A 23,300-nucleotide genomic window follows, 5' to 3' on the forward strand; every position below is an offset into this window, starting at 1 on the left:
AATTAAACTTATCTTGAAAATCTTAAAGTACTTTTATAAATATTGTGATAAATTCATAAAATTTAATTTTTATAAATATTTTAATATATTGATAAATTTAAATAATTTTAAAAATACATTTAAAATTTTGATATATTTAAATTTATAAAAATAAAAAATATATTTTTTAAAACTGATGTGAATTTTTTTTATTCGAACAATTTTTTTACTCTTGTTTTATTACTTTTACTAATAAAAATATTTATTATTTTTTAAAATAAAAGCAAGTTAATTGCATTCATACATCACAATCTATGACCTCATTTTAAATTGGTCCTTAAACTTTTAAATATTTCAATTTCATCCCTAAACTATGATTATCATTCTAAATTACTCCTCAAACTTTTAACATTTTATTTTTATACCCAAACTATGATCTTCATTCTAAATTGGTCCCTAAACTTTTTTAATATTGCAATTTAATCCTAAATTATATGTGTATTCTAATAACATCCCTTGTTAACAAAATCATTAGACCAAGTTATATTATTACATGTTTGAAAAAAAAAATTTAGGTTAAACTATGGTTGAAATGAATTACATATTTGGATGAATTTAGGGATAAAATTGAAGAAGCAAAAGTTCAGGGACTAATTTAGAATGATATTCGTAGTTTGGGGATAAAATCAAAATGTTCAAAAGTTTAAGGACTAATTTAAAATGAGAGTCATAGTTTTAGTGTAAAAGAATTTATATGATGTAATTAACTCAATGTGTAAAAGTGTGCCGCGTGTCAGAGAATCATTACTACCTTTCTGTGTATTGATTAATTTCAATTTTATAATAAATAACCACACAGAAATCTAAATTCCAAAGCACAAGTTTGTGTTGATCATTAGTTCATAAAATACGCCGCTTCTTCTTCTGCTCCAAGGCCAAGCCAAGGTTCCTCTGTTCTTTTCTCCGTTTTTCTCTATTAAGTTATTTTCTTCCTGTTTTTCTGAGATTAATTTCATCGTTTTTTAGTTATGATTGATGTTTTAATTTACTGTTATTTTTTGTTTGTTTGTTTCTAATCTGATTATGATGGATCAGCGTTTTCTTGTTTTTCTTTTGTATATTATTTTGAAATCAATCAGGTATGTTTATTTTAATCTCTCTTTTTCATTTAATTTAATGCCTCTGTACTTGATTGACTTGCCGCTGCTTCACCGCTCGTTTTACTGTTTGGATTCCTGGAATTTGCTTAGTTGATAGAGCAAAAGGTTCTTAACCTTTTAAGTCGTGTGATCGAATTTTATGGAGGGTATTTTATAATTTGAAAGTCTACTACGAAAGTTGCTCTTACAAGAGACATTAAAAAGTTCCTGGAATTTTTTCTGCCTTTGATAGTTTGTTGAGAATTTCGTGTTAGGTTATTGTTTGCTCGGTTGACTACTAATTAAAAAAGGAATTTTTCTCAGTTGATGATTTAGATATTGATTTTTTTTCAATTTTGATTTTTGCTGCAGTTTTGGCACCCGTCATATTGTTTGGTCGAGACTTTTGAGTGGGTTTTATTGAATCCCATGGCTTCAAAGCGGATTAACAAGGAGTTGAAGGATCTCCAGAAGGACCCCCCTGTATCTTGCAGTGCTGGTTTGTTTTTCCTTTTGTTTTCTCTATTTTCAATTCATTTTCCCCAATTTTCCATCCATAAGAATTTGTGGAATCAATAAAACCCAGTGATTCATGTTCATCTTGCTACAAATTATTTGCCTATTTATTGCTTCACCCATCAAATATTTTTCTTTGATTGTTTAATAAAAAATTATGCTGCTTTCAGTCCTGTTGACAGCAGGTTCAGGGTTTGAAACCATTTTTTGGTCCCAAAAAACATCATCTTATAATTCTCTCTCTATATATATAGCTATAGTTAGGACAAACATAGAATTTTAGACCAGTGCAAAATTACGAAATTTTAAGAGTACAAAATTAGATCATCAATAGAAATTAAAAATAAAATACCAAAACTACACGAGAATATGAAATTTTCAGGTGCGATCACACCCTCTGTCCCTGACCATAACTTTTTTGTGCCATGAAGGTGGCAACTGGTTATTGTTTCGTTTTTTTAATTGTTATTAACATATCCGAAAATCTAACGATGGGCACTGTTGTGGAATAGAGAACAGAGTCTGAGGTGGGTTTGATAGTTGAAAAATATTTGTGAGAAAATGTTTTTTTTATTATTATGTGTTTGATAGTTGTAATTGATTTTTCCAATAATTTGTTTTTTAGTTCTTTTGTATTTTTTGTAAATGGTTTTACCATATAATTTTCCGTAAAATATTTTTTTTAACTTTTAACTTTAGGTATAAGCACTCAAAAAATATTATTTTATACATTTAATATTAAATTAATATTTATATCATTTTAATTAAAATATTAATTATTAAAATATTTAATATAAATATAATATAATTTTAATAATATTATATTAATATATACTCATATATATATTATAATAATATATGATATTATATTTTAAATAAATTATTAATATTTATATATTATTTTATAATATAATATTATTAAATTATTAATAATGAGTAATATTAATTTATATATTTAATATCAATATAATAATTTAGTATTATGTTAATAAAACATTAATAATTAAAATTAAGGGTGTTCAAATGATTAATTCAACCTCCTATTGAATTGAATTGCCATTTACCAAATAAACCAAAAAAAATTTCTTTAATCATTAATCGAATAAAAAAAATTAAAATATTAACAGAACCAAACTTTATTCCTTTTATGTAAATCATTTTCTATAAATTTAATTATCAAACAATTGAAAATGATTTACACAATAACATCAAAACACGGTAAAATAGTTTCCAGAAACTATTTTCTGAAAAATATAATTCATTTTATGTAAAACAATTTTAGGTAATTCATTTTACGTAAAATATTTTTCATATAATTTATTTTACGTAAATTATTTTTCAGAAAATTAATTAAAGTTTATCAAACAGACCCAGACTCTTATTGTTCCTTTTCATTATATTTAATTTAATGTTTTTTTAAATACAGGTCCTGTTGGTGATGATGTGTTCCACTGGCAAGCAACAATCATGGGCCCAGCAGACAGTCCTTTTGCTGGAGGACTCTTTCTTATTGCCATTCACTTCCCCCCAGACTATCCATTCAAGCCTCCCAAGGTATTAAAAAAGTTAACATCAACATCATTTAGGTTTGGGTTGCTGGTGTTTGGGCTAAAAACAGATACATTGTTATAATCACATCCAGAGAGATTTAAACCCTAAATGCATAAAGAGAATATAGAAAAAGGGAGTGATGCTTGGGAGCATAACACAATTAGTTGGTATGCTAAAAATGGACATTGTAAATGGTTTCCATATTTCGACACTGTTTGGTTTTTGCGTCTGAAACTCTGATCTGATCCACCAGGAGTGTAAATGAATACCTTGAACATGTATTAGCAAAAGCGTTTTGTTTATGGTGATTTGTTGCTGTGATCTAATCCATGGGCCTCTGTTTTGTTACTTAAAAGTGTAGTTTATTACCTGCTATATCAGGCTGATTTCGGTTACAGAAGTTGGCATATATATAGGATCCACCTATACTTTTAAACTCATTAGTTTTATACGAATATATAGACAGCAGATGAATCATGACTGAGATTAGAGCAAAATTATCCATTTTTTCTGTGGAAATTGGCAAAGAAAAAGGATAATGTTAATGCACAAAATTTTAATTTCAACCATCCATTAAGATTCATCTAATGGCTGTATATGTATATGTGTGTATTGTATACTACATCAGGAAAACAGGTCGTTGGGGTTATATTCGAGCTGATTGTCTTAATTTACTTGTTAAAATCCAGGTTTCTTTCCGAACAAAGGTTTTCCATCCTAACATCAACAGCAATGGAAGCATCTGTCTTGACATTCTGAAGGAGCAGTGGAGCCCTGCCCTTACCATATCCAAGGTGAGATACACTTAAATGTAATCCGTGTTGTGAAATCTGTATGAATCATAAACCAACATCAGTTTTTATCATCAAATACGATCCAAATCCAAATATAGTCAAGGAATATGCTCACTTCTGTACTTCTGCAGGTGCTTCTGTCAATATGCTCACTTCTCACGGATCCAAATCCCGATGACCCTCTGGTACCTGAGATCGCTCACATGTACAAGACCGATAGAGCCAAATATGAGAGCACTGCCCGCTCGTGGACTCAGAAATATGCAATGAATTAAGGTTTCATTTAACCTCAGGATGCCAGTGTTTGATCCCTATTATTGAATAATAGTAATAACTAGTGTCTGGGTTATCTTCGATTAAGTAGTGGTGTTTAATAAGCTCAAAAGGTGTGTGTTAAGGGTATTTTCCTTTTTACCGAATGAAGCTACTTAAAACTACTTGTACCAAGTTGAACCCGTTTACTTTTATAGTTATAAAATATGATATTTAGAATATCTATGTTATATTCATTTATTTTCTGAGATGTGCTCCGTTTTGTCATTGCCGAAATATGCGACTACTGCATCGAATGCGATCTCCGGCGTAATTTCTGTCAAGAGAGCAGGTGCGGATGACTAGGATGATCCAAAGTGTTGGTAGCGAACCACATTGAAGGCAATCTTGAAGCTGCATCTTCTTGTGTCAAATTTGTAGCTAAATCCATGGTGGTAGTTCCGACAACAATCACAAACGAATGATATATGCCTCGTGCTTTCCGACGACAACCATGAATGATTTGAAAAAAATCACGATCCCTGGTACAGATGCGCCAGAGTCGCAAGTGCACATCTCTAGATGAGCCATATCCCAAAGTCATCAAAATATGATATAAAACGTTCTAATCAAGTCCGTCACTAACCAGTTACCTGAACTTGAACTCCGAAAGGTAACCCTAGTCTTGTTATTCATCCATCACCATCATTCCCATGCAGAGGGGAATTCGAAGTCTGATGATATACCAAGTAGTTCATAACACTCCCTAACTGGAATCATCCTCCAGTCTCGAAGCTCAAGATTGTAAGCTTTGTTCCGGTCAGAATTCCTGCTCCATCCGGCACCTTGGATTTCCGGTGCAAAAGCTACTGATTCTCAGGAACTGTGATGGTTTCATTGACTTCCGCAGTCGAAATCCGGACATGCCTAGACCCTGTTAAGATGCTTAAATCAGAGCTAAATCCTCTGGGGATCTTGCAGTATTGCAGATAGAGCAAAATTGCTAAAGCAGGCACGCTATCTTAAAGGGTTGCATACTTGCAGATGAAGAAATCCATAAATTTCCCAGGAAAGTTACATTTATTAATTTGAAACAAGAGCTCAATCTCAACCCCAAATCTCAATAGTAGAAAAGTAACAAAAATCTCAACCTCAATCTCAGTGAATTGAAAAAACAATGGCAGCCAGAAAGAATCACACACACACAAATTTTCAAAGCAAGGAAGCTCATCAGTGACAATCTGCAATCAAATATATTCCCACAAAGAATATTTGGAAAGAAAAAAGATCACTCTTAGCTCTAATCTGATGCAGCAGGGCGGACCAATCCGGTTGAAACGGCGGCGTCTTCATCAATATAGAGTCCATCGGAATTTCTCAGAAGGGCGTGGGCGCCGCAGATAAGGACGCCAATCACTAACCCTAACGCCAAATTTTCAAACAAGTCGCAAACCCAGACGGCCAACACGGAGAGGAAAGCCAAAGAGAGGAGAACAAAGCGATCGCTGACGCAATGTCCCCAAAGCACGAGCGGATCCTCTCTGAAGAAGTAGAGGAGTAGCCAAAGAGCGAAGACGCCGGAGCAGAAGAAGAGGGAGAGCGGGAAACCGATTAGGGAGAGGGCGGAGGTCGCGGCGATCACGATGGCGTAATTGGCGCGGAAGTAGCGGGAATTGGCGGAGGCGTGGGCGAGGAAGGAGTTGGGAGGGCGGGAGAAGGATTGGGAGCCGGAGCCCAAGAGCTGAGGCCAGGGGCGGAGGTGGCGGGAGAGGGTGGTGGATAGATTGTGGAGGGAACGGGAGATGACGTTAGAGTGAGAGATCGGGATGGTGGTGTACGTGGCGGATGTCGATTGGTGGTGGTTCTCCATCTCGCTATTTTAGACCGCAGTTCTTTGTTTGACTACCGAGGAGAAGAGACGAAAACGAGACGAGACAGAGACGGCGACAACTTGGCGTTCGAAATCAAAGAGGAAAATGTCAGCCTTAGGGATTATAATAAGGTTAAATTGCATGCTTGTGTATTGAACTTTATTTTCTTTATCACTAATTGTATTTTTAATTATTTTAATTTGTTCACTAAATTTTAGATATTTAATTTTTTTGTTCAATCGACCATTACGAAGATGAGGTATTCATGTGGCTTATTTTAATAATAAAATATACCACATAGAACATATAATTAAAAAGATAAATTATATGTTTACCACAAACCTTTACTCTCATTTTACTCACTATACTTTTAATTTTTTTCAAATAATATAACGTCATAATGTCGTTAGAAATTTAACGGTCGAGTGAAAAAAAAAATTAATGTCTAAAGTTCAGTGAACAAATTAAAAAAAAATTAAAAGTACAATGAGTGAAATAAAAGAGAGAGTAAAGTTTAGTGAGTTAATGTGTAATCTACACTTATAATAATGGTAATCGATTTTACTTTAAAGCTTTAAAATTTTAATATCAAATCCAATACAATAATAATATAAGGAAGAACCGAGCAATGGTGAAATGCTCATTCATATATGAGAAAATAAACATGCTTCTATCTTGCTTCCTCACAATTTTACATGTGGTCCCAGAGGCAGCCTACTCATTAGTTGCTGGTATACTGATGTGTTGTTGGATAGGTTCAAACCGGGTTCGATTGACGGCTCCATCTTCGTTTCTCCTTTCGGGAACCCGAATCCCATTTCGTTACTCTGGCGTTGATGAGGCATGTATGGATGAACGGGTAGAATCGGAGGCTTCAGTTGCCCGGGGCCTAACCGGCCCATTGCCAAATTCGCCAAACCTGGTTGATTCATTCTGAAGGAGAAGCCGGGAGAAGGCACCAATTGTTGCCTTTCGGGTAGAGTAAATGGACCGAATGATGTAGGTCTAACCCTGTTATGAAATTGTGATGGCTCTGGCCTGTGGGCATGGGGTTGCACGGAAGAAGCCATGGCGGTTGCTGCTGCGTTGGAAGTAGCGGAATTGGCATGACTGCTGTTATGAGCGGCCGGAACATCGTGATCATGCTTCCCTTCGTACGTAGTGATTACCGATTTAAGGTCATGTGATGCCCTCTCCACATGTTTCATAACCGTGCAGCCTGCACTAGTTCATTTGTAGTAACTCCTGCATCGAAACAATAGTGAGCGATGTTCCACATTATGTCGGCAGCAGTCGATAGCAGTAAACTGCTATATGGACTAGAGAACAAATGAGAGAGATTATATAAGATCGAAAAATGAACGAAGTAAAAAACCTTGGATTTGAATTTCCTTTTACTACTTTCTGGCCATACTTGCGACACCGATATCCATCGTCGAGGATATCCACCTCACTGGTTGTCTGGACCACAACTCTAGGCTCACGAATAGCTCATGCGGCTCCACTCATTTCTGTTACATAAGCTTCGATTTTCCAGGTACAAAAATGAAAACATTCGTATAGTGATCTCAGTAGTATCATTATTCAAACAGTTTGTAAGATGTAAACCTTCTCTTTGACTCGGACTCATCTCCTTCACCATCGTAACCTAAGGAGACACTGCCATGCGTCTCCCAATCATCTTCATCTTCATCATTAGAGAAGAGGGGACCATCTTCATCTTCATCATTAGAGAAAGTAGAGGAGACGTCCACTGCATCACCGGATTCAATGTAAATAGTAGTGTCTGGGGCCTGTTCATTGCCATTCTCGGGAGATATAGTTGCAGAGGATGTCATCTCTATGTTGTCATGTGTCCAATCCTTAGCAGCAGCGACCAGTCCCTTTTGTGCCGTTGCCCAGACGGGATCACCATCTATTCCATTTTGAAGGCCGGTTTGTTCAGGAAGCTTGAGTTGCATGTCACTTAGTAAGTTGGACGATCCGATGGATGAACGGCGGTTGGGTGGAGGCTTGGGATGGTTGTGAGCTCCCTTGTATATGATCTCCGTTATGTGACCTTCGTGGGAATGTTCCACTTTCTTCTTAACTTGACAAGTCGGATGCGTGCACTTATAATAACTACGAGGATACTCGCTTCCTTTAACTTGTTTTTGTCCTAATTTTCTCTAGTTATATTGTTAACTTCCTAAAAATGTTATTTTTAAGGCCTTTTTCATTTAAGTTATTGTTTGTTTAAAAGCTTATCTTAGACATTTTAGGATCATGTAGTTGCATATAGTGTATTTGTGGTGGTTGTGCTATTTTATTTATTAATTATGCTGTTTGAGGGAAATGTGCAGTTTATTTGTGGTGTGCAGGGAATAGCAAGAAAAAATGATTCTTCGGGAAGTAATGTCGCGGCATCACACGTTGCTAAAGCAGATTTTCGGCGCAGAAAAAGACAAAAAAATATTTCTGCATAAGGACAGCTGGTTCTGCATAAGGACAGCTGGCACTGGACAGCTGTCTCTGCACGTGAAGGACTGCTTAACCGCCTGCCAGAGCTGCCAAAGTACCACTGTCACTTGGAAGATAAGGTTCACACCCAACATGTGATTCTAGGGGTATGAGGAGTATTTTGCACCCAACAACCTTATCATTACCCCTAGATATTTTTTATTATATATGACGCCTCATAAGAAAAAAAAGGGAGGAGGACACATACGGTAGCAAAAATCAGATTTTTATTTTTTTTCTTTTCCTTTCTTCTTCCTTGGATATTCCTCCATTGATAAAGCTCCAAGGAGTGGCGAGCTAGGAGCCGAAAGGAGCTAGCGAGCTAGGTGGTTCACGGTGGCCGAGAGGAGACCTCTGGTGGCATGTCGAAGGCTTCTTCTCAACTTCCCTTTTTGCTTCTATTTTATATTTATTTGTGGGTTGTTGGAACAAATATTTTCATGACTTTGTGTTTGGATATTTTGAACCCCACCATGAACTAACTTATTTGGTGGTGGTTGATTTAATGATTGTTTGAACTTTATTTTTAATGGTATATTTAAGTTTATTTTGGTTCTTTATTTGCTTTGCTTATGAATGCTTCACCATCTAGGCTTGTAAGAAGCATGAAAATGTCCATTTCTTAGATGAATGTTAGGTATTCGGAAGAATCCTAGACTAAAATACATGTAAGTATTCGGAAGAAACGCAAGATAAGATCCTCATAAGCAATGGGTTATAGTATTTTCAAGGGACTTTGACCCGGCCTAGGAATATTATAACTTAATCCCTTAGATCTTGGAAGATGCTAAGATAGGATTTCAACGACTAAAAATGGTGTATTTATCAATAGGGTAGGCTGGCCAACATCGTTGAGTGAGAGTAGATGCCTTGGCATCTTATTCTGTTAGGTTCTTTAGAACACTTTAGGAAAGCCTTGTCGAGTAAGTAAAGACCAGTTAGCTTAAATATACTTGAAAAATAAGTTTAGCATCCGTAGATCAATCCCTACCATTCATTCTCTTGGAAGCTTGTCACGTGAGGATTATTTTCTTTTCATTTTATCTTTATTTACTGTTTTTACCATTTTTAATTGCCTTGACATTTCACCATACTCAACATTAAACATCCATCATTGTCATTGCATTTCCATTTGCTATACCATCAGACCATCACTCCATATCCACCAGCATACATATTTACATTACCGTGACATTTGTATATATTAAGACTAACTATACTTAGATAATTTAGTGCATTGCTTTGGTTAGACTTTAGTAATTTCACCCAATTCCTGTGGAGACGAGACGATACTCACTCATTATTATATTACTTGAGCGATTGTGTATACTTGCACATTATTTACGTATAATTTATAGTACTCACAACACGCGAACATATATCTATCCTCATATGGTGCACCCCCGGCTTCTCCGCCGACTCTTTGATCTCCTTCCTCATCTTGTGGCTCATCAAGAGGCCGTGAATGTTCAACACTCCCACCAACAGTATCTTTTTCCATTAACGATCTAGAGAAATCCGCCTGAAGGTTGAACATAGTGCTGTTTTGCGGGTGGAGTTTCCTCGGGTCTACCATTTGAGATGGATGAGAACTCTCGGGCTGAACCGAAGCTTCAGTATTAGAAAAGGACTGCTGTGGAAGACAGGTCGGATTAACCTGCATTCAGAAGGAAATTTGGTCTATCCACCTAAAGAAATAATAATACTCGGTCCGTTCCGATTTCTAATTCAACACAGTCTAATCTAGTATTTAGAACTCGAGGATAATAGAAGTGGGAACAAATGTGAATAAAATTGTGCATTCGGAAGAAAGTCCTTTTTATTCCACAGCTTACTTTACTCATTGCACGGAGGAGAAACGAGGAATTTGAATCCGCGATAGGCTTGAATGCAAACGATGATGCATCGATGTCTTCCAAATAGATATCTTCACTTTTATCATGAGACTTGGGATTGCGGCTCCTGTCATTAACATTAGGAATGAAATGGAATTTTCCAGTGGCGGAGATAAAATGAGAAATTCAAATGCAACATTAACTCCGATAAACAAAAGTAAGCCGGTTCTTAGTCGAATCAATTGATATTCTGATTGCAAACACCTTCAAGTCGATTAAATCCAAACAGAGATTGTTCTGAAATGTTATCTATACCACAGGACAACGGCATACTAAAACTTTCGAGCTAAGCGAAATCACCAACGAATTTGAAACAAAAACCGGTGATTCTAACATTGTCGTAGGGCTGAGGCCAGGAGGTATTGTCAAGTAAGGAGAACGAATGCCGGGGTTAAGTGAAGGATCAGCAAACCTGATGCCTTCAGTATTCAATCTTGTAGCATTAAATCCAGCTCAGGCTGCCATCCTTTCCACCAGACCTCCCCGTGAGCTCGATTTTTGCTCAGAAATCAACCCCGAATGCACAATTTTATTTTAGAGTTCTTCCTCCTCCATCAGCTACTTCCGTTAACCCACTTCAAGGTAAGAAAAAATTTCTTTTAATTTTTGAGCTATTTTAGTAAGATTTTGGAAAAAGGTGTGAAATAGAAAAATGTTCTACATCAAATTCTCTATCATTTGGTGTAAGGAACTCATGCTAAACATGCTTGGATGTTGAGATTTGGTGATTAGGGTTTATAAAGGGTTTATGGATTTTGAAGATTTAATGAAAGATTGTTATGTTTTTGATGTTAGTGATTAATCCTAAGGCATGTACGATGATTAAAATTAATTGTACATGCTTATATGATATTCAACCATACTAGGATTTTAGAGAGTGATTGGATTTTGATGTAATTTGATGTTATTGTGATTAAAATAGCATGAATTTGATGCTAGGACGTTGAATTCATATTTGAAATTGAATGGAAATCAGGTTTATTTGTTATTGGGGTGTTCGGACATATGAAGAAATTAGGGGAAAGTAATGGAAAATTTTCTATGGTCTACAATTGATATTAGAAGTGTTATATGTGACTTGGAGATCAATTTGGAGCCTTGAGTTAGTAAAAGGGTTAATGTACAACTTTTGAGAATTGTGGGATATTATTGCAAGAATGTAATATTTGAAGGGTTAATGCAGATTTTTTATAGTTGAAAATGCTGGAAATTTAAGTTGGAAAGTTGCTTGGAGCCAAATTTCAAATTTGGTAAAATTTGAGGGTGGAATTCGAAAAGTCTTAATATTATGGGGACTTGATTTTAAGTTTATTAAATGTGGAAGTATCATTTGATTAAATTATTATAATGCTGGAAATTTATTTAATATGTTGGTTTTTGGGTTTAATTCTTAATTTGAGATTTAATTTCAAGATTATCAAGTTGTGTGGTTTAATTTGGAAAGTCTAAGAAAGTTTAGGATGAAATTGCTGACTTTTGAATATTTAAGTGTTGATTTGAATATTTTATTGAGGTGCTGAAATTTTATGTGATTAATATGAAATGATCATAATGGTGAAAAGTTATTATGAATTAAATAGGAAATTTGATACGAATTATAAAAAAATTATAATTAGTGGTTGGATTACGAAATTAGTAAAAGTTGAAGAGTTAATAGTGAAACGAAATATTCATGGAATTTAAGGAATATTTTGAGAAGTTTGAAATTACGATGGAAGTACAATTTAGTTTTATATCAATTTAAGTATCGATTTTATTTTTATCGAATTTTATATTTAAATTTAAATTATGTTAGTTCGATACTAATATAAAGCTTGAATATTTTATGATGTTATATGACGTCGTCTGACTACGGTAAATTTAGTGATTTATGTAACTCAAAATAGAAGGAAATGACGCGAAATTAAAGATTATCGGGGAGAAGATTTGATAATGAGGCAAAGGTGAGTGCATTTCATTTGTATATATGTTTTGATCAAAAATTGGCTTGCGATTAGCAAACTTCGGAGTTACGTTAAGAAGTGACTTAGTGGTTTGTGAAGTGTGATTCAACAACTTCTGTCAATCAACTTTGAATTTTTTTTTATAAATTGTACAAATGGAACTAAACAGAGTATCTTATATGGTTAGATTTGTACTTGAGTCTAGTTTTCAGTTGTTCAAACGAAATAATTTTTCAATATATAAATTAATACAAATATATATTTATTTGAAAGTAGTGTAAACTGTCAAAATGTGAAATTTCTATAAATTGTGTAGCGAAAGTAATTTTTAAAACTTAGTGAGGTTTATAGTTGATTTATAAGTAAATTGTTCAAATGATTATAGTTTATTTATTTAATTACTCTGATCGAGACCGACTTACGATAAGTCAATCTCATTTTATTTTCCATTATGATTTATAAAATTCTCAGTAAGAAATATTTCTATAATAATTTTCATCAAGTTTTATGAATGATTTTGGATATGAACTGCCAAAGTATGATATTTATGATGATAAATTCTAAATGTTTACAGTTATCATACATTTCACCGTTATCAGATATTTACAATTATCAGATGATTTTTAGTTATCAGATATTTACAGTTATTAGATGATTTTTAGTTATCAGATATTTACAGATATCAGATGATTACAGTTATTAGATATTTACAGATATCAGATGTTTTATAGTTATCGGACATAGATTAATAAATAAATTATATGATGATACATATAAGCCCATTGTATGTTACATTGAGAGTCATAGATACATTTGAAATGTCATTTAGTGAGTACTTATCAGTTATCAGTTATCGATTCAACTTTGGTACATTCGTGTATCAATGTTCAGCACCGTTGATGCTTAGGTAATGATTGCACTGAAGTGCATCATATCGTAGTTTCAGTTATGATTATGCACCGTGTTGTGCCTAGTGAACACCTTAAACTTACATACCTTATATTCTCCTACATATACATTGGGATATAGCACTAAGTATGAAAGTTATGACACTATATAAAAGAAAAGAACATAGAATTGAAAAGAAAGTTATGAAATATGTTCTAATGAAAATAATAAAAGTTATTTATGATATTTAATGACAACTTACATGATTTTTGATAAAATCATGAGATGATGATATTTCAGGTTTTTAGAAGAAAAACGACCTAACTAGCTCGGCTTGAAGTTTTATTTTTTTTATTTAAATTTTCAGTTTATTATTTATATTATATGAATTTTGTGTTTATGCTATACTTCTGCCTCACTAAGTTTTACTTAGCGCGTGATGATTTTCATGCGTAGGTTCGAATAGAGTAGAGGGCGTGAAGAGAGGAGCTTGCGAGCATCTTCTAGAAATCAAGCCTACCGACAATATCAGTAAGATGTCATAACTTTGACTTATTAGTGGCACGTACATTATATATGTTGGGTTGCTTTATCAGATTTATTTTAAAAGGGTTTGTAATAGTAATTATGGATTATTTTCTTTAGTTTTGTCTAAGTATTAATCGTATTTATGAGTTAATAGTATAAATGTTATATTTTAAATGGTTTAAAACAAAGTTGTATTAGGCAGTTGTATTTGGATATGAAGCAACACTGAACTGCATAATTACTGACTGAAATCGGATTAGTTTCAATGATCAAACAATATTTTATAAATTTATATGATTAAGGAAAAAAAATTAAAGTTAAAAAGAGAATTCTTAAATGAAACAAAATTTTTATACATTTAAGTTTAACAAATATTAGTTAAATTGATGTGACATCTTTAACTCGTATTACGAGATATATACGGACTAAGGGTGTTACATTACTTCAAAATTATTTCATTCAAAAAAATAAATCTAAATAATAATTATTAATTTATTAATGAAAAATAATAAGTTAACTAATCTATTATTTTTTAAAATAATAAAATATTATTAATTAATAATATTATTTAATACAAAACAAACTCAATCTTAATATCCTCATATAGTATTAGTAAATTTTATTTTTAGTTAAAAAATAAGGTATTTTTTTAGTGAGCTTAATGAGTAACGAGTTGAGCTTAACGAGCATCAAATTTTTTTAACGAACATGAATCGAGCACAATTTTAACAAGCTTAACGATCAACAAGTCGAGGTGGGTCAAACAATAAAATATTTTAACGGGCACAAATTGAGCATTGCCCAACTTGTAATAGACTTACTCTATAAGCACCCTAATACTTACCAACCTTTACTGCTTTTCCTTTAATCACATATCACACGTGTTTAGGTCATTGTCATGTAAACTTTATAATATTATGTTAAATTTATTAATATTCAATTCATCAAATAATTTTAGTGAGTAGAAGAGTATTATTTTCTTTAGTTATTCTGAATTTAAACTGTTATGTCTTTGTGTGTGAATATTTTTTTTTGTATAATCATTGGTATCAGAGATCGAGTACTGTAGAGGCAAGGACGACACTCACAGCCTAGTTTACTCTATTTTCAATCATCAAATTTTGAACCCTTAGTTTTACTTAACGAATCTAGTGTCTCATCCCACTTAGAGTTATAAATGAGACGAAACAGATCGTGAGCTACTCGAGATCGACTCGATCAAAGCTCGATAAATACTCAGATCGAATGGACTCGACTCGAGTTCTTAACGAGTTGAAATGAGCTACTCGATATTCGACTCGAAAAGCTCGTGAGCAGCTCGAAAATATAATATATTAAGATTTTTTTAAAATATTAATAATTATGTATTGATTTTTTTAAAAAAATACAGTAAGATTTCATGTATTTAAAGTTCATGTTTGAGTTTGAGTTTGAGGCTTCAATCGAGTTAAGTTTAAGATTTTTTTTTTCATTTCGAGTTGCTCATGAGCTTCAGTTTAGGATTTCGAGTTTGAGTCGAGCTTGAAAATTTTAAGCTTGCGAGTTTTCGAGTCGAGTTGAACTCATATTTCAGAATTTTCGAGTAGAGTCGAACTCATATTTCAGAATTTTCGAGTAGAGTCGACCTCAGCAATACTTGAGCTCGACTCGACTCATTTACACCCCTAATCTCACTAGAACAACTTCTTGTGGTTGTATGTGTACACATTATCAATAATCAAGAATGATTCTAAATAAATACTACATTGTAACACTCATGAAAAACTAGTATCAAAAATAAAAACAGACAAAGATGAATACAAGAAAAGTTACGGGGTGAAGAATTTTTAAGAAGGTAAAGTATATAAATTGTTCTTGAACTTTTAGGGTGTTTGTATTTTAATCATCCAAATTTTAAAACTTGTAATATAATTATTGAATTTTTAGTTCGATTTCAATAAGATCATTGTGGTTACATCCCGTAATTTTTGTTGATGCAACTGTTAACCTTTTATTACCTTCTCTCTTTTTTACTGACGTGGCAGTGACCCCTTCGTTCTTCTTCTTTATCTCCCGTTGACCCCTGCTTCTTCTAATCTAACTCATTCTTTTTCTCTGTCTCTCTCTCTCTAGAACCAAGTTCCGATGATCATGTGTGCTGATGTCGTTGCTTTCGACACTTTCTAGGTTGAGCTGTCTTCACTCCAAAAAGATTGTCCATAGAGATGTCAAAACCGAAAACATGCTTTTGGACAAGACGCGTACGGTCAAGAGCCAATAAGGGGGACTGATCGAGTTCCTAGTCATTGAATCATCATTAGTAGTTACCTTTCCGAGCCAATAAGGGGACTGATCGAGTGCCTAGTCATTGAATCGTCATCCTAATTCTGTGTTATTTAGTTGGATCTAGTAGTTGTTTTAACATGTTTTCAATCTGGGATATGTTTGTAATGTTTGGACTTAAAATCATTTTAATGTTGGACTTAAAAGCATTTTAATGTTGGGTTTTAACATGATAATTCCAAGCCTTGGGTGCTCAATATTCAGACTGTTAAATCCTGAAAGATATGATGAATGAAAGCAGGAAATATCTTTCGAGAGCAACACCGATATTTTGTAGAGATGTAATCCTCGAACTGAAAGCGAAATTAAGCAAATATCAGAATCTTCCAATTCAACCATACACACTTGTTTTTTTCCCCTTTTGCCTGCAATAGTAAGAAGAAGATGAAGGAGAAAGCTTTGCATTAACTCATTAGCTTCCCAAAACTGAATTAAGGACTACAAATATATATATATATATATATATATATATATAGAACTATGCCTTTTACCCTTTCTCAAACCAAACTGAAAGGAAAAATTCATAGACAAAAGAACAAGAAACTGGAAATGAGTCCATTTTTGTTCATGTTTTTACGCAAATTGCTTTTTGGCTTTTTAAAACATAAGAACCCTGAATTAGGCAAAAAAATAATTCCTAATTTGATGAACATATCTAAAAGGAAAAGTAATCAAATTCAAGAACAAACTCAGGTCTTTGAATAATGTTCACCAGCAAGATCTAATGTTAAAGGAATCTGAATCATACCAGGCTAAGGTAAAAAATTTGTAAGATTTGAAGCAAATGATTACCTGATTGATTAAAGAGCTGATGAAGACAGAAACATGATGAGCAGCAACTAGAACAAAATCCAAATCTTTGATCAGATTTTTCTCTTTTCAATACACATGATTTTTTTTTATAAAAAATCAACTTTATTCATGGGGTTTTGAAAAGAAACAAAGGGTCTAGAAGTTTATTCACCATGAATGGGTGTTTCTGGGTAAAAAGAGAGAGAGAAAGAGAACGAAATTTGTTTGATTTAGTGTAGATTGATACGATGTGATGATTAATGGTTTTCTTACATAGAAAAAACTACAAAAGAAACAGGTGCATTTACAGTATTCTGTAATGATAAAGTAATATTAAAATTATTAATTATGTTTTCTTGTAAGAGAATGAGGAGGGAGAAAGGAGATGGTATTGGCTATAGTGGTGGACCGGTAAATGAAATGGAATCTTTAAAGAATGCAAAAAGGTAATTAACTAATCAAATTAATTAAAAAATAAAAAGAAAAGTTGGGATTTTTAATTATTCTAAAAAATTATTTGTAATGAATAATGATACTTGTTTTTGGAGGGCAAAACTTTCGAGATAATATTCTGTAAAAAATTAATTCACGAGATAAAGCACTCCCAAGATTAATTGCTCAAATAAGGTAAAATCCACAGTGTTGGCCGTATGTCGCCATGCTTTCCGGGCGACCTACTAGGTCGCCATGTCTTCCCGGCGAGCTACAAGAGATTGCATGTGCCATGCACGTCCCAACACGCTGGGCATCCGAGGCCATCCGACCGAGGCCATCCGACCGATGCCATTCGAGAGCATCCGAGGCCATCCGAACGAGCTATGCGAGGGCATCCGAGGGTAACCGAGCGAGTTATGCAAGGGAATCTGAGGGCAGCCGAGCGAGGGTAGGTCGCTCGGACCTACAAGGTCGCCCGGAGGGCATGGTGACCTATGTGTTGGGACGTGCATGTGCCATGCAACACGTTCATTCTCTTTGTTTGAGCAAGGGTAGGTCGCCCAGAGTGTATGACGACCTACAAGGTCGCCCGGAGTGCATGGCGACCTATAAGGTCGCCCGGAAGACATGACGACCTCCGGCCAACACTTTAAATTTCACCCTATTTAAATAATTAATCTTGAGAGTGCATTAACTCGTGAATTAATTTATTTCATAACTTTATATCGAAAATTTTTCCCATTTTAGAGTGGGGTTGAAGGGGTAAGGGCAAAGGTTGGGTTGTTTTCAGCTTTGGAATTCGGAATTGGAACAGATTTTAAAATGGACATAATAGGCCCCACCTCTCGGCCCCGATTTGGGAGACAGCTCGGTCAGTCATGGGCAGAACTTCAAGGAATCAAGGAGAACCTTGGTCTCCGTCGATTGTTTTTAAATATTAATATTAAAAATATATATTTAAAAAAACAAATAGAAAAAAAATTATCCGTCTTTCTTTAATTAAAAAATATATTTATAAAAAATAAAAACTATTTAATCCTGTTATAATAATAAAAAATCTGCCCTTGCGCCCAGCCTCTCCCAGCCGGCTGGACATTGGATATATGGTAAATCAAGTGTTACCAATACACGTGTAATTATTAAAATAAAATATTACTTTTTTGAGAAAAAATATATTAGAATTCACATTGTCGTAGATTCGAAGACTACATTTTGTAATAATAATTTAATTTGATTAATTATATTAAATTAAGATTTAATATTTCTAATAGTTTTAAATGATTATAGGCAAAGTATATATATAATTATTTGAACTCAGTATCTTAAGATAGAATAACACACCTTTTAATCTCTAAGGTCACTTAATGGTAAAGCATGTGATTATAGGCAAAGTATATATATTATTTGAACTCAATACTCGTTAACTTTTTAATAATAAAATATTAAATTGAAATTTAAACTAAACATCAAATATAATTTAAAAAATAAAATTAAATACCAAAACATATAAAATTAATAATTTAGGTACTTGTTTATTCTACTGCATGGCGTATGATATGGGTAGGGATGTAATATGATATATTCTTGTAACGCCTTAAATTTGATTAGGCCTAAAGTGTCACATTGGGCTACCGAAATAATCCCTGATTTTCAAAATATGTTCATTTTCTTTCACAACATATTGAATGATATCATAAGTAAAACATAAATAACTATTATAAAATATTTTTACAAAATCGAAACTCCGTGATACATAATTTAAATTCAAATAATATAAACCCAACTTTAACAACCGAATACACAAGGTTCTATGAGTACATTTTGCCCACTAATTACAAAACACTATTATGAAGGAGATGCTAAAAATCCTGCCATGATAATGCTCTACAAACTGCATAAGCTACAATTTGCCAATGGAAAACATTCGAAGGTTGTGCTTACAAAGCCCAACAATATAATAGTTAATCTAAAGCAACATAAGATTTCATAAAACATAAGCATGCTAAAGATATGGTACTATACAGTAGGTACAAACAAGATCTAAATCAAGTGCTGCTCACTCAAGGTTCAATAATTCTATCGCTATAGTATGAGTCTCATGCTTCTCTCAGTCTTCTACTAAGGGCCTCGACATGAGTTCACCTCTAAGGGTGCGTTTGGTTCACGAAATGTAAGATTACCAGTGGGAATGTAAGATTACCAGGGAATAGGATTACTGGGAATGTTGTATTTTGTGTTTGGTTGGTTTAGCAAGAATGTAAGATTACCGTGTTTGGTTAAAAGAATAAAAGATTATTAGAATGTATATTTGACCAAATTGTCCTTATTATATATTTGTTTTTTAATAAGTTGTAAAATATTTATATATTTTCTTTAAAAAATTTAAATTCATAAAATTTATATAATTTTTTTACAAAATTGAAAATATAAAAATGTTTAATGAAAGGGTAAAATTTTATTTTAATCTCTGAACTTTATATAAAATTTTAATTATAGATTTTTTTTGTAAATCTAAAATAGTTTAAGGATAAATTTGTAATTTAACATTCGTAGAATTTTTATTATTCAATGATAGAAAAATGATATTTTTGAAGAAAAAAATAACGGGCATTTTAGTCCAAAACGCTGGTAATCCAACAATACCTAAGGAAAGTGAGGTAATGACATTCCCGGTAATATACCTAAAAGACTCTACTATTAGTAATCTTACATTACCGGAAATGAGATTTTTGGACTAACCAAACGAGAGAATGTGGATTTCATTTCCATGGGAATCCTACATTCCTCCATCTAAACGCCTCGGGTTTCTAAGCCTAATACCAACCAGTGACAAAATGCAATAAGCATGATACACATCCAAACATACCGTGATTGCTTAACTTCGCCGGCACTTATCACCATTGCAGATCCATAAACATAAATTTCTTTGAAAAGGTAACTGAAAGAGAATATTCACAAAGTCAATTGTGTTTTACATACCTAACGTATGTTCCAGGGGGATACATGTCCATCACCAACTTTGTCCAAGATGAAGGATTACTCCCTTTAAAGAAAGAAATGTGTTACGTTACTGACCGATTGACTGACGCGTCCCATGGTAACTACGTTCATAACATTTTTAAGTTAAAAAATAGTTCATTGCACTAGTTCCCTAAATTATTTTTTTTATTTTAAATAAATCCATAGACTTTTCAAAAAAATTATATTTATATTTAAATTGTAACTCCCATTTTAAATTGATTTTTAAATTTTTAAATATTTTAAATTCATCAATAAACTATGACTCTCATTCTAGATTGATCATTGCAATTTTTAAATGTTATAATTTCACTTGTAATGTTTTTAAAAATAAAATATTTTTTTTAAAAATCTAAAGTTGAATCTAAATTAAGGTCATGGTTAAAAATCATATCTATTGTAATATTTTAATTCGTAAAGAAAATATTATTATTTTTCAATCATATATATCGTTGACTTCTGTGTAACATTCTCTTCACTTTTAAATTTAGTCGGGTCTTACGTTTCTGTCTATATGCAGAGATTTTTTCGCAGGGATTTATTTGCAGGGATTACTGCCCATTACAAACGCGCATATGATATTAATGACTGCATATGAATACTATTCAGCTATGTATTTACGTATTTATTTATACATGCATTGCATTTTATCTATATTTTTAATTTTCTGACTGCCGGAGGTCTTCCACGGAAGCTACTCTCAACCTGGCGTTGGGGGCAGCCTACTACCCTATTTCTCCCTTACCCGAAAATTGAGTTTTGTTGTTATTGTTATAATCAGGGACCAAGTCACTAAGGACTTGGGAGGGCTGTGGGGCCCGCTAAAATTTGTTTTTTAAACTTTAATTTATATATATAATTTAAATATGTATGGGATAATTATGAAATTGTCATCTCCAATTTTGAAAAAGTTATACTTTGTCCCCTAAATATAATATCACGGTTATATATATTGTAATTATTATTTAATACATAACAATTGTTGCAGATATAATTTGTTTTAAAAAATCATGGTTATTGTTACAACTTGTCATCTCCATTTTATAATTTGTTCTCCCCGTTAAGTGACAGGTGTAACAATTTGATAATTTTGAAAAATATATAAAAAAATACATTTACATATTTGGTTATTGTTACGTACACATTCAATCAATTTAATCCGTAATGATGATCAAATGTGTAGATATACAAATTTTTTAACTACTACGACGGTGAGAAACATATCCCTATCAGCATTGCTGGAACCTTAATTCGCGACGGTGAGTGGTTGTATGTTTATCATGGTTTTTATAACCGGACCGGTTAGCGAACCGGTCATGCTATCAGTTCACTGGTTCAACCGGTTCGAAGAACCGGACGATGTCATAATTATTTAAAAAATTAAATAAAAATACCAAAAATATTTAATAAAAAATAATTTGTTATATCACAAGTCATATTCAAAGCAAGTCATAACATATATAAGTTAAAAACTATAAAATTAAGTGAAACAAAATGATTTAAATTAACTACAACATAATATTTAAGGTAAAACATATTAAATAATAAATATAATTATATAACTATAATTAAAAAATAAATTTGGGACTAAAAAAAATCATAACAAAATGATATTGTTGGGTTTAATTTAAAAAAAAACAATCTCACATGGCTAAGAAACATAGAAGAGTATCCCAAAAGTCTAAAGAGTAAAAATATGAGAACAAAATAATCCCACATGGTTAAGAAACATGGAAGAGCATCCCAATTAACTTCTATAAATAATAGAGGTAATTTGACATTCAAAATCATGGATCATTTTGGCGAGCATTAAGTGAACTATTCTTTTACTTCAATCAAACTCGAATTTTAGGCTTCAATCGAGCTTCTATTTTTTTTTAGTTCAAGTTTCAATATTATATTTCGAGTTTGAGTTGAACTTGATAATTTTTAGCTTGTGAGTTTGAGTCGAGTTGAGCTTACTTTTAAAGTTTTCAAGTTTGAGTCGAGCTCATCAATACTCGAGTTCGACTTGGCTCGTTTAACAAACGACGTCGTTTGGTTTAATTTATAAAAAAAAACAAAATTAACAGTTTTTTCCGGTTTTCAGCCGGTCCGGTTCAAACGGTTCAGTGATTCCGATCGATTCACTAATAGTGGTTCAACTGATATAGATTAAACCGAACTAAACAACGAATCCCGATTAAACCGGCCGATCCAGTCCGGTTCGATTTTCAAAACACTGATGCTGTCGTGAGAAAAATATACATTTTGGGCCATTTAGAGATTTATTGCAGTATTATGACACAGTACATAGTTTGCTGTGCGTTACATGACAATTTCTGACCATAAAAATCATGGTGTGATTCTTTCGTAAATCTGTATTGATATTATAATTTGATAACTTTATAAATCATGATTAGGGATGGTATTAGTTGGGTCACGTTGTTTTTTAACTTGATTTGATTTAAAAATATATATTTTTCACCTGAAATCGATCTGACTTAAGGTTAGGGATGATTTCATCCGATCCAAATTTGATCCAATATTTTGAGATAAAATTCGATTCTAACCCGAATCGATCCAAAATAAATATTTATAAAAAAATATTAGTTATATTCAATAAAAATTTGGATCTAATTTAATAATAATAATAATATCTAAAGGGTTATTATTTCAATTTACAAAAAAGTTATTATTGCAATTGTCCCTAAAAATATAAGTTCACACTAAATTTTAAATCTGACCTGATACAAACATATTTTCTGAAAAAACCAATCTGATCTAACCCAAATTCAATTTTTTTTTAAAAAAAAAACCTTGATCCAATTGGATCAGATCCATCAAATTCGAGTCTCATATCCATCTCAAACCATGATGATATAGTATTACGTTGCGT

The 23,300-nt window shown here is 32.7% G+C and overlaps 2 protein-coding genes and 1 pseudogene across 3 annotated transcripts; 1 reads left to right on the top strand and 2 right to left on the bottom strand.

Moving 5' to 3' along the window:
* Positions 1-827: 827 nt before the first annotated feature.
* On the top strand, positions 828-22,837 carry LOC120179867 (ubiquitin-conjugating enzyme E2-17 kDa-like). Of its 2 annotated transcripts, XM_039185339.1 has the most exons (8): positions 828-924; positions 1,491-1,617; positions 3,061-3,188; positions 3,875-3,979; positions 4,111-4,255; positions 7,933-7,935; positions 17,886-17,891; positions 22,825-22,837. In XM_039185339.1, the coding sequence occupies exons 2-5, from the start codon at positions 1,548-1,550 to the stop codon at positions 4,252-4,254; spliced, it is 447 nt and encodes a 148-aa protein (XP_039041270.1). In that variant the 5' UTR covers positions 828-924; positions 1,491-1,547; the 3' UTR covers position 4,255; positions 7,933-7,935; positions 17,886-17,891; positions 22,825-22,837. The 2 variants fall into 2 exon arrangements, with proteins under 2 accessions (XP_039041270.1, XP_039041269.1); XM_039185338.1 differs by lacking the exons at positions 7,933-7,935; positions 17,886-17,891; positions 22,825-22,837 and having other exon boundaries at positions 4,111-4,422.
* On the bottom strand, positions 5,351-6,165 carry LOC120179864 (PRA1 family protein G2). Its single transcript, XM_039185337.1, has one exon. The coding sequence runs from the start codon at positions 6,099-6,101 to the stop codon at positions 5,532-5,534; it is 570 nt and encodes a 189-aa protein (XP_039041268.1). The 5' UTR covers positions 6,102-6,165; the 3' UTR covers positions 5,351-5,531.
* Positions 6,786-20,415, bottom strand: LOC120179840 (annotated as a pseudogene).
* Positions 22,838-23,300: the final 463 nt, after the last annotated feature.

This window comes from Hibiscus syriacus, unplaced genomic scaffold (genome assembly GCF_006381635.1).
Source record: "Hibiscus syriacus cultivar Baekdansim isolate YM2019G1 unplaced genomic scaffold, ASM638163v2 tig00112470_pilon, whole genome shotgun sequence".
NCBI classification, from domain to species: Eukaryota; Viridiplantae; Streptophyta; class Magnoliopsida; order Malvales; family Malvaceae; genus Hibiscus; species Hibiscus syriacus.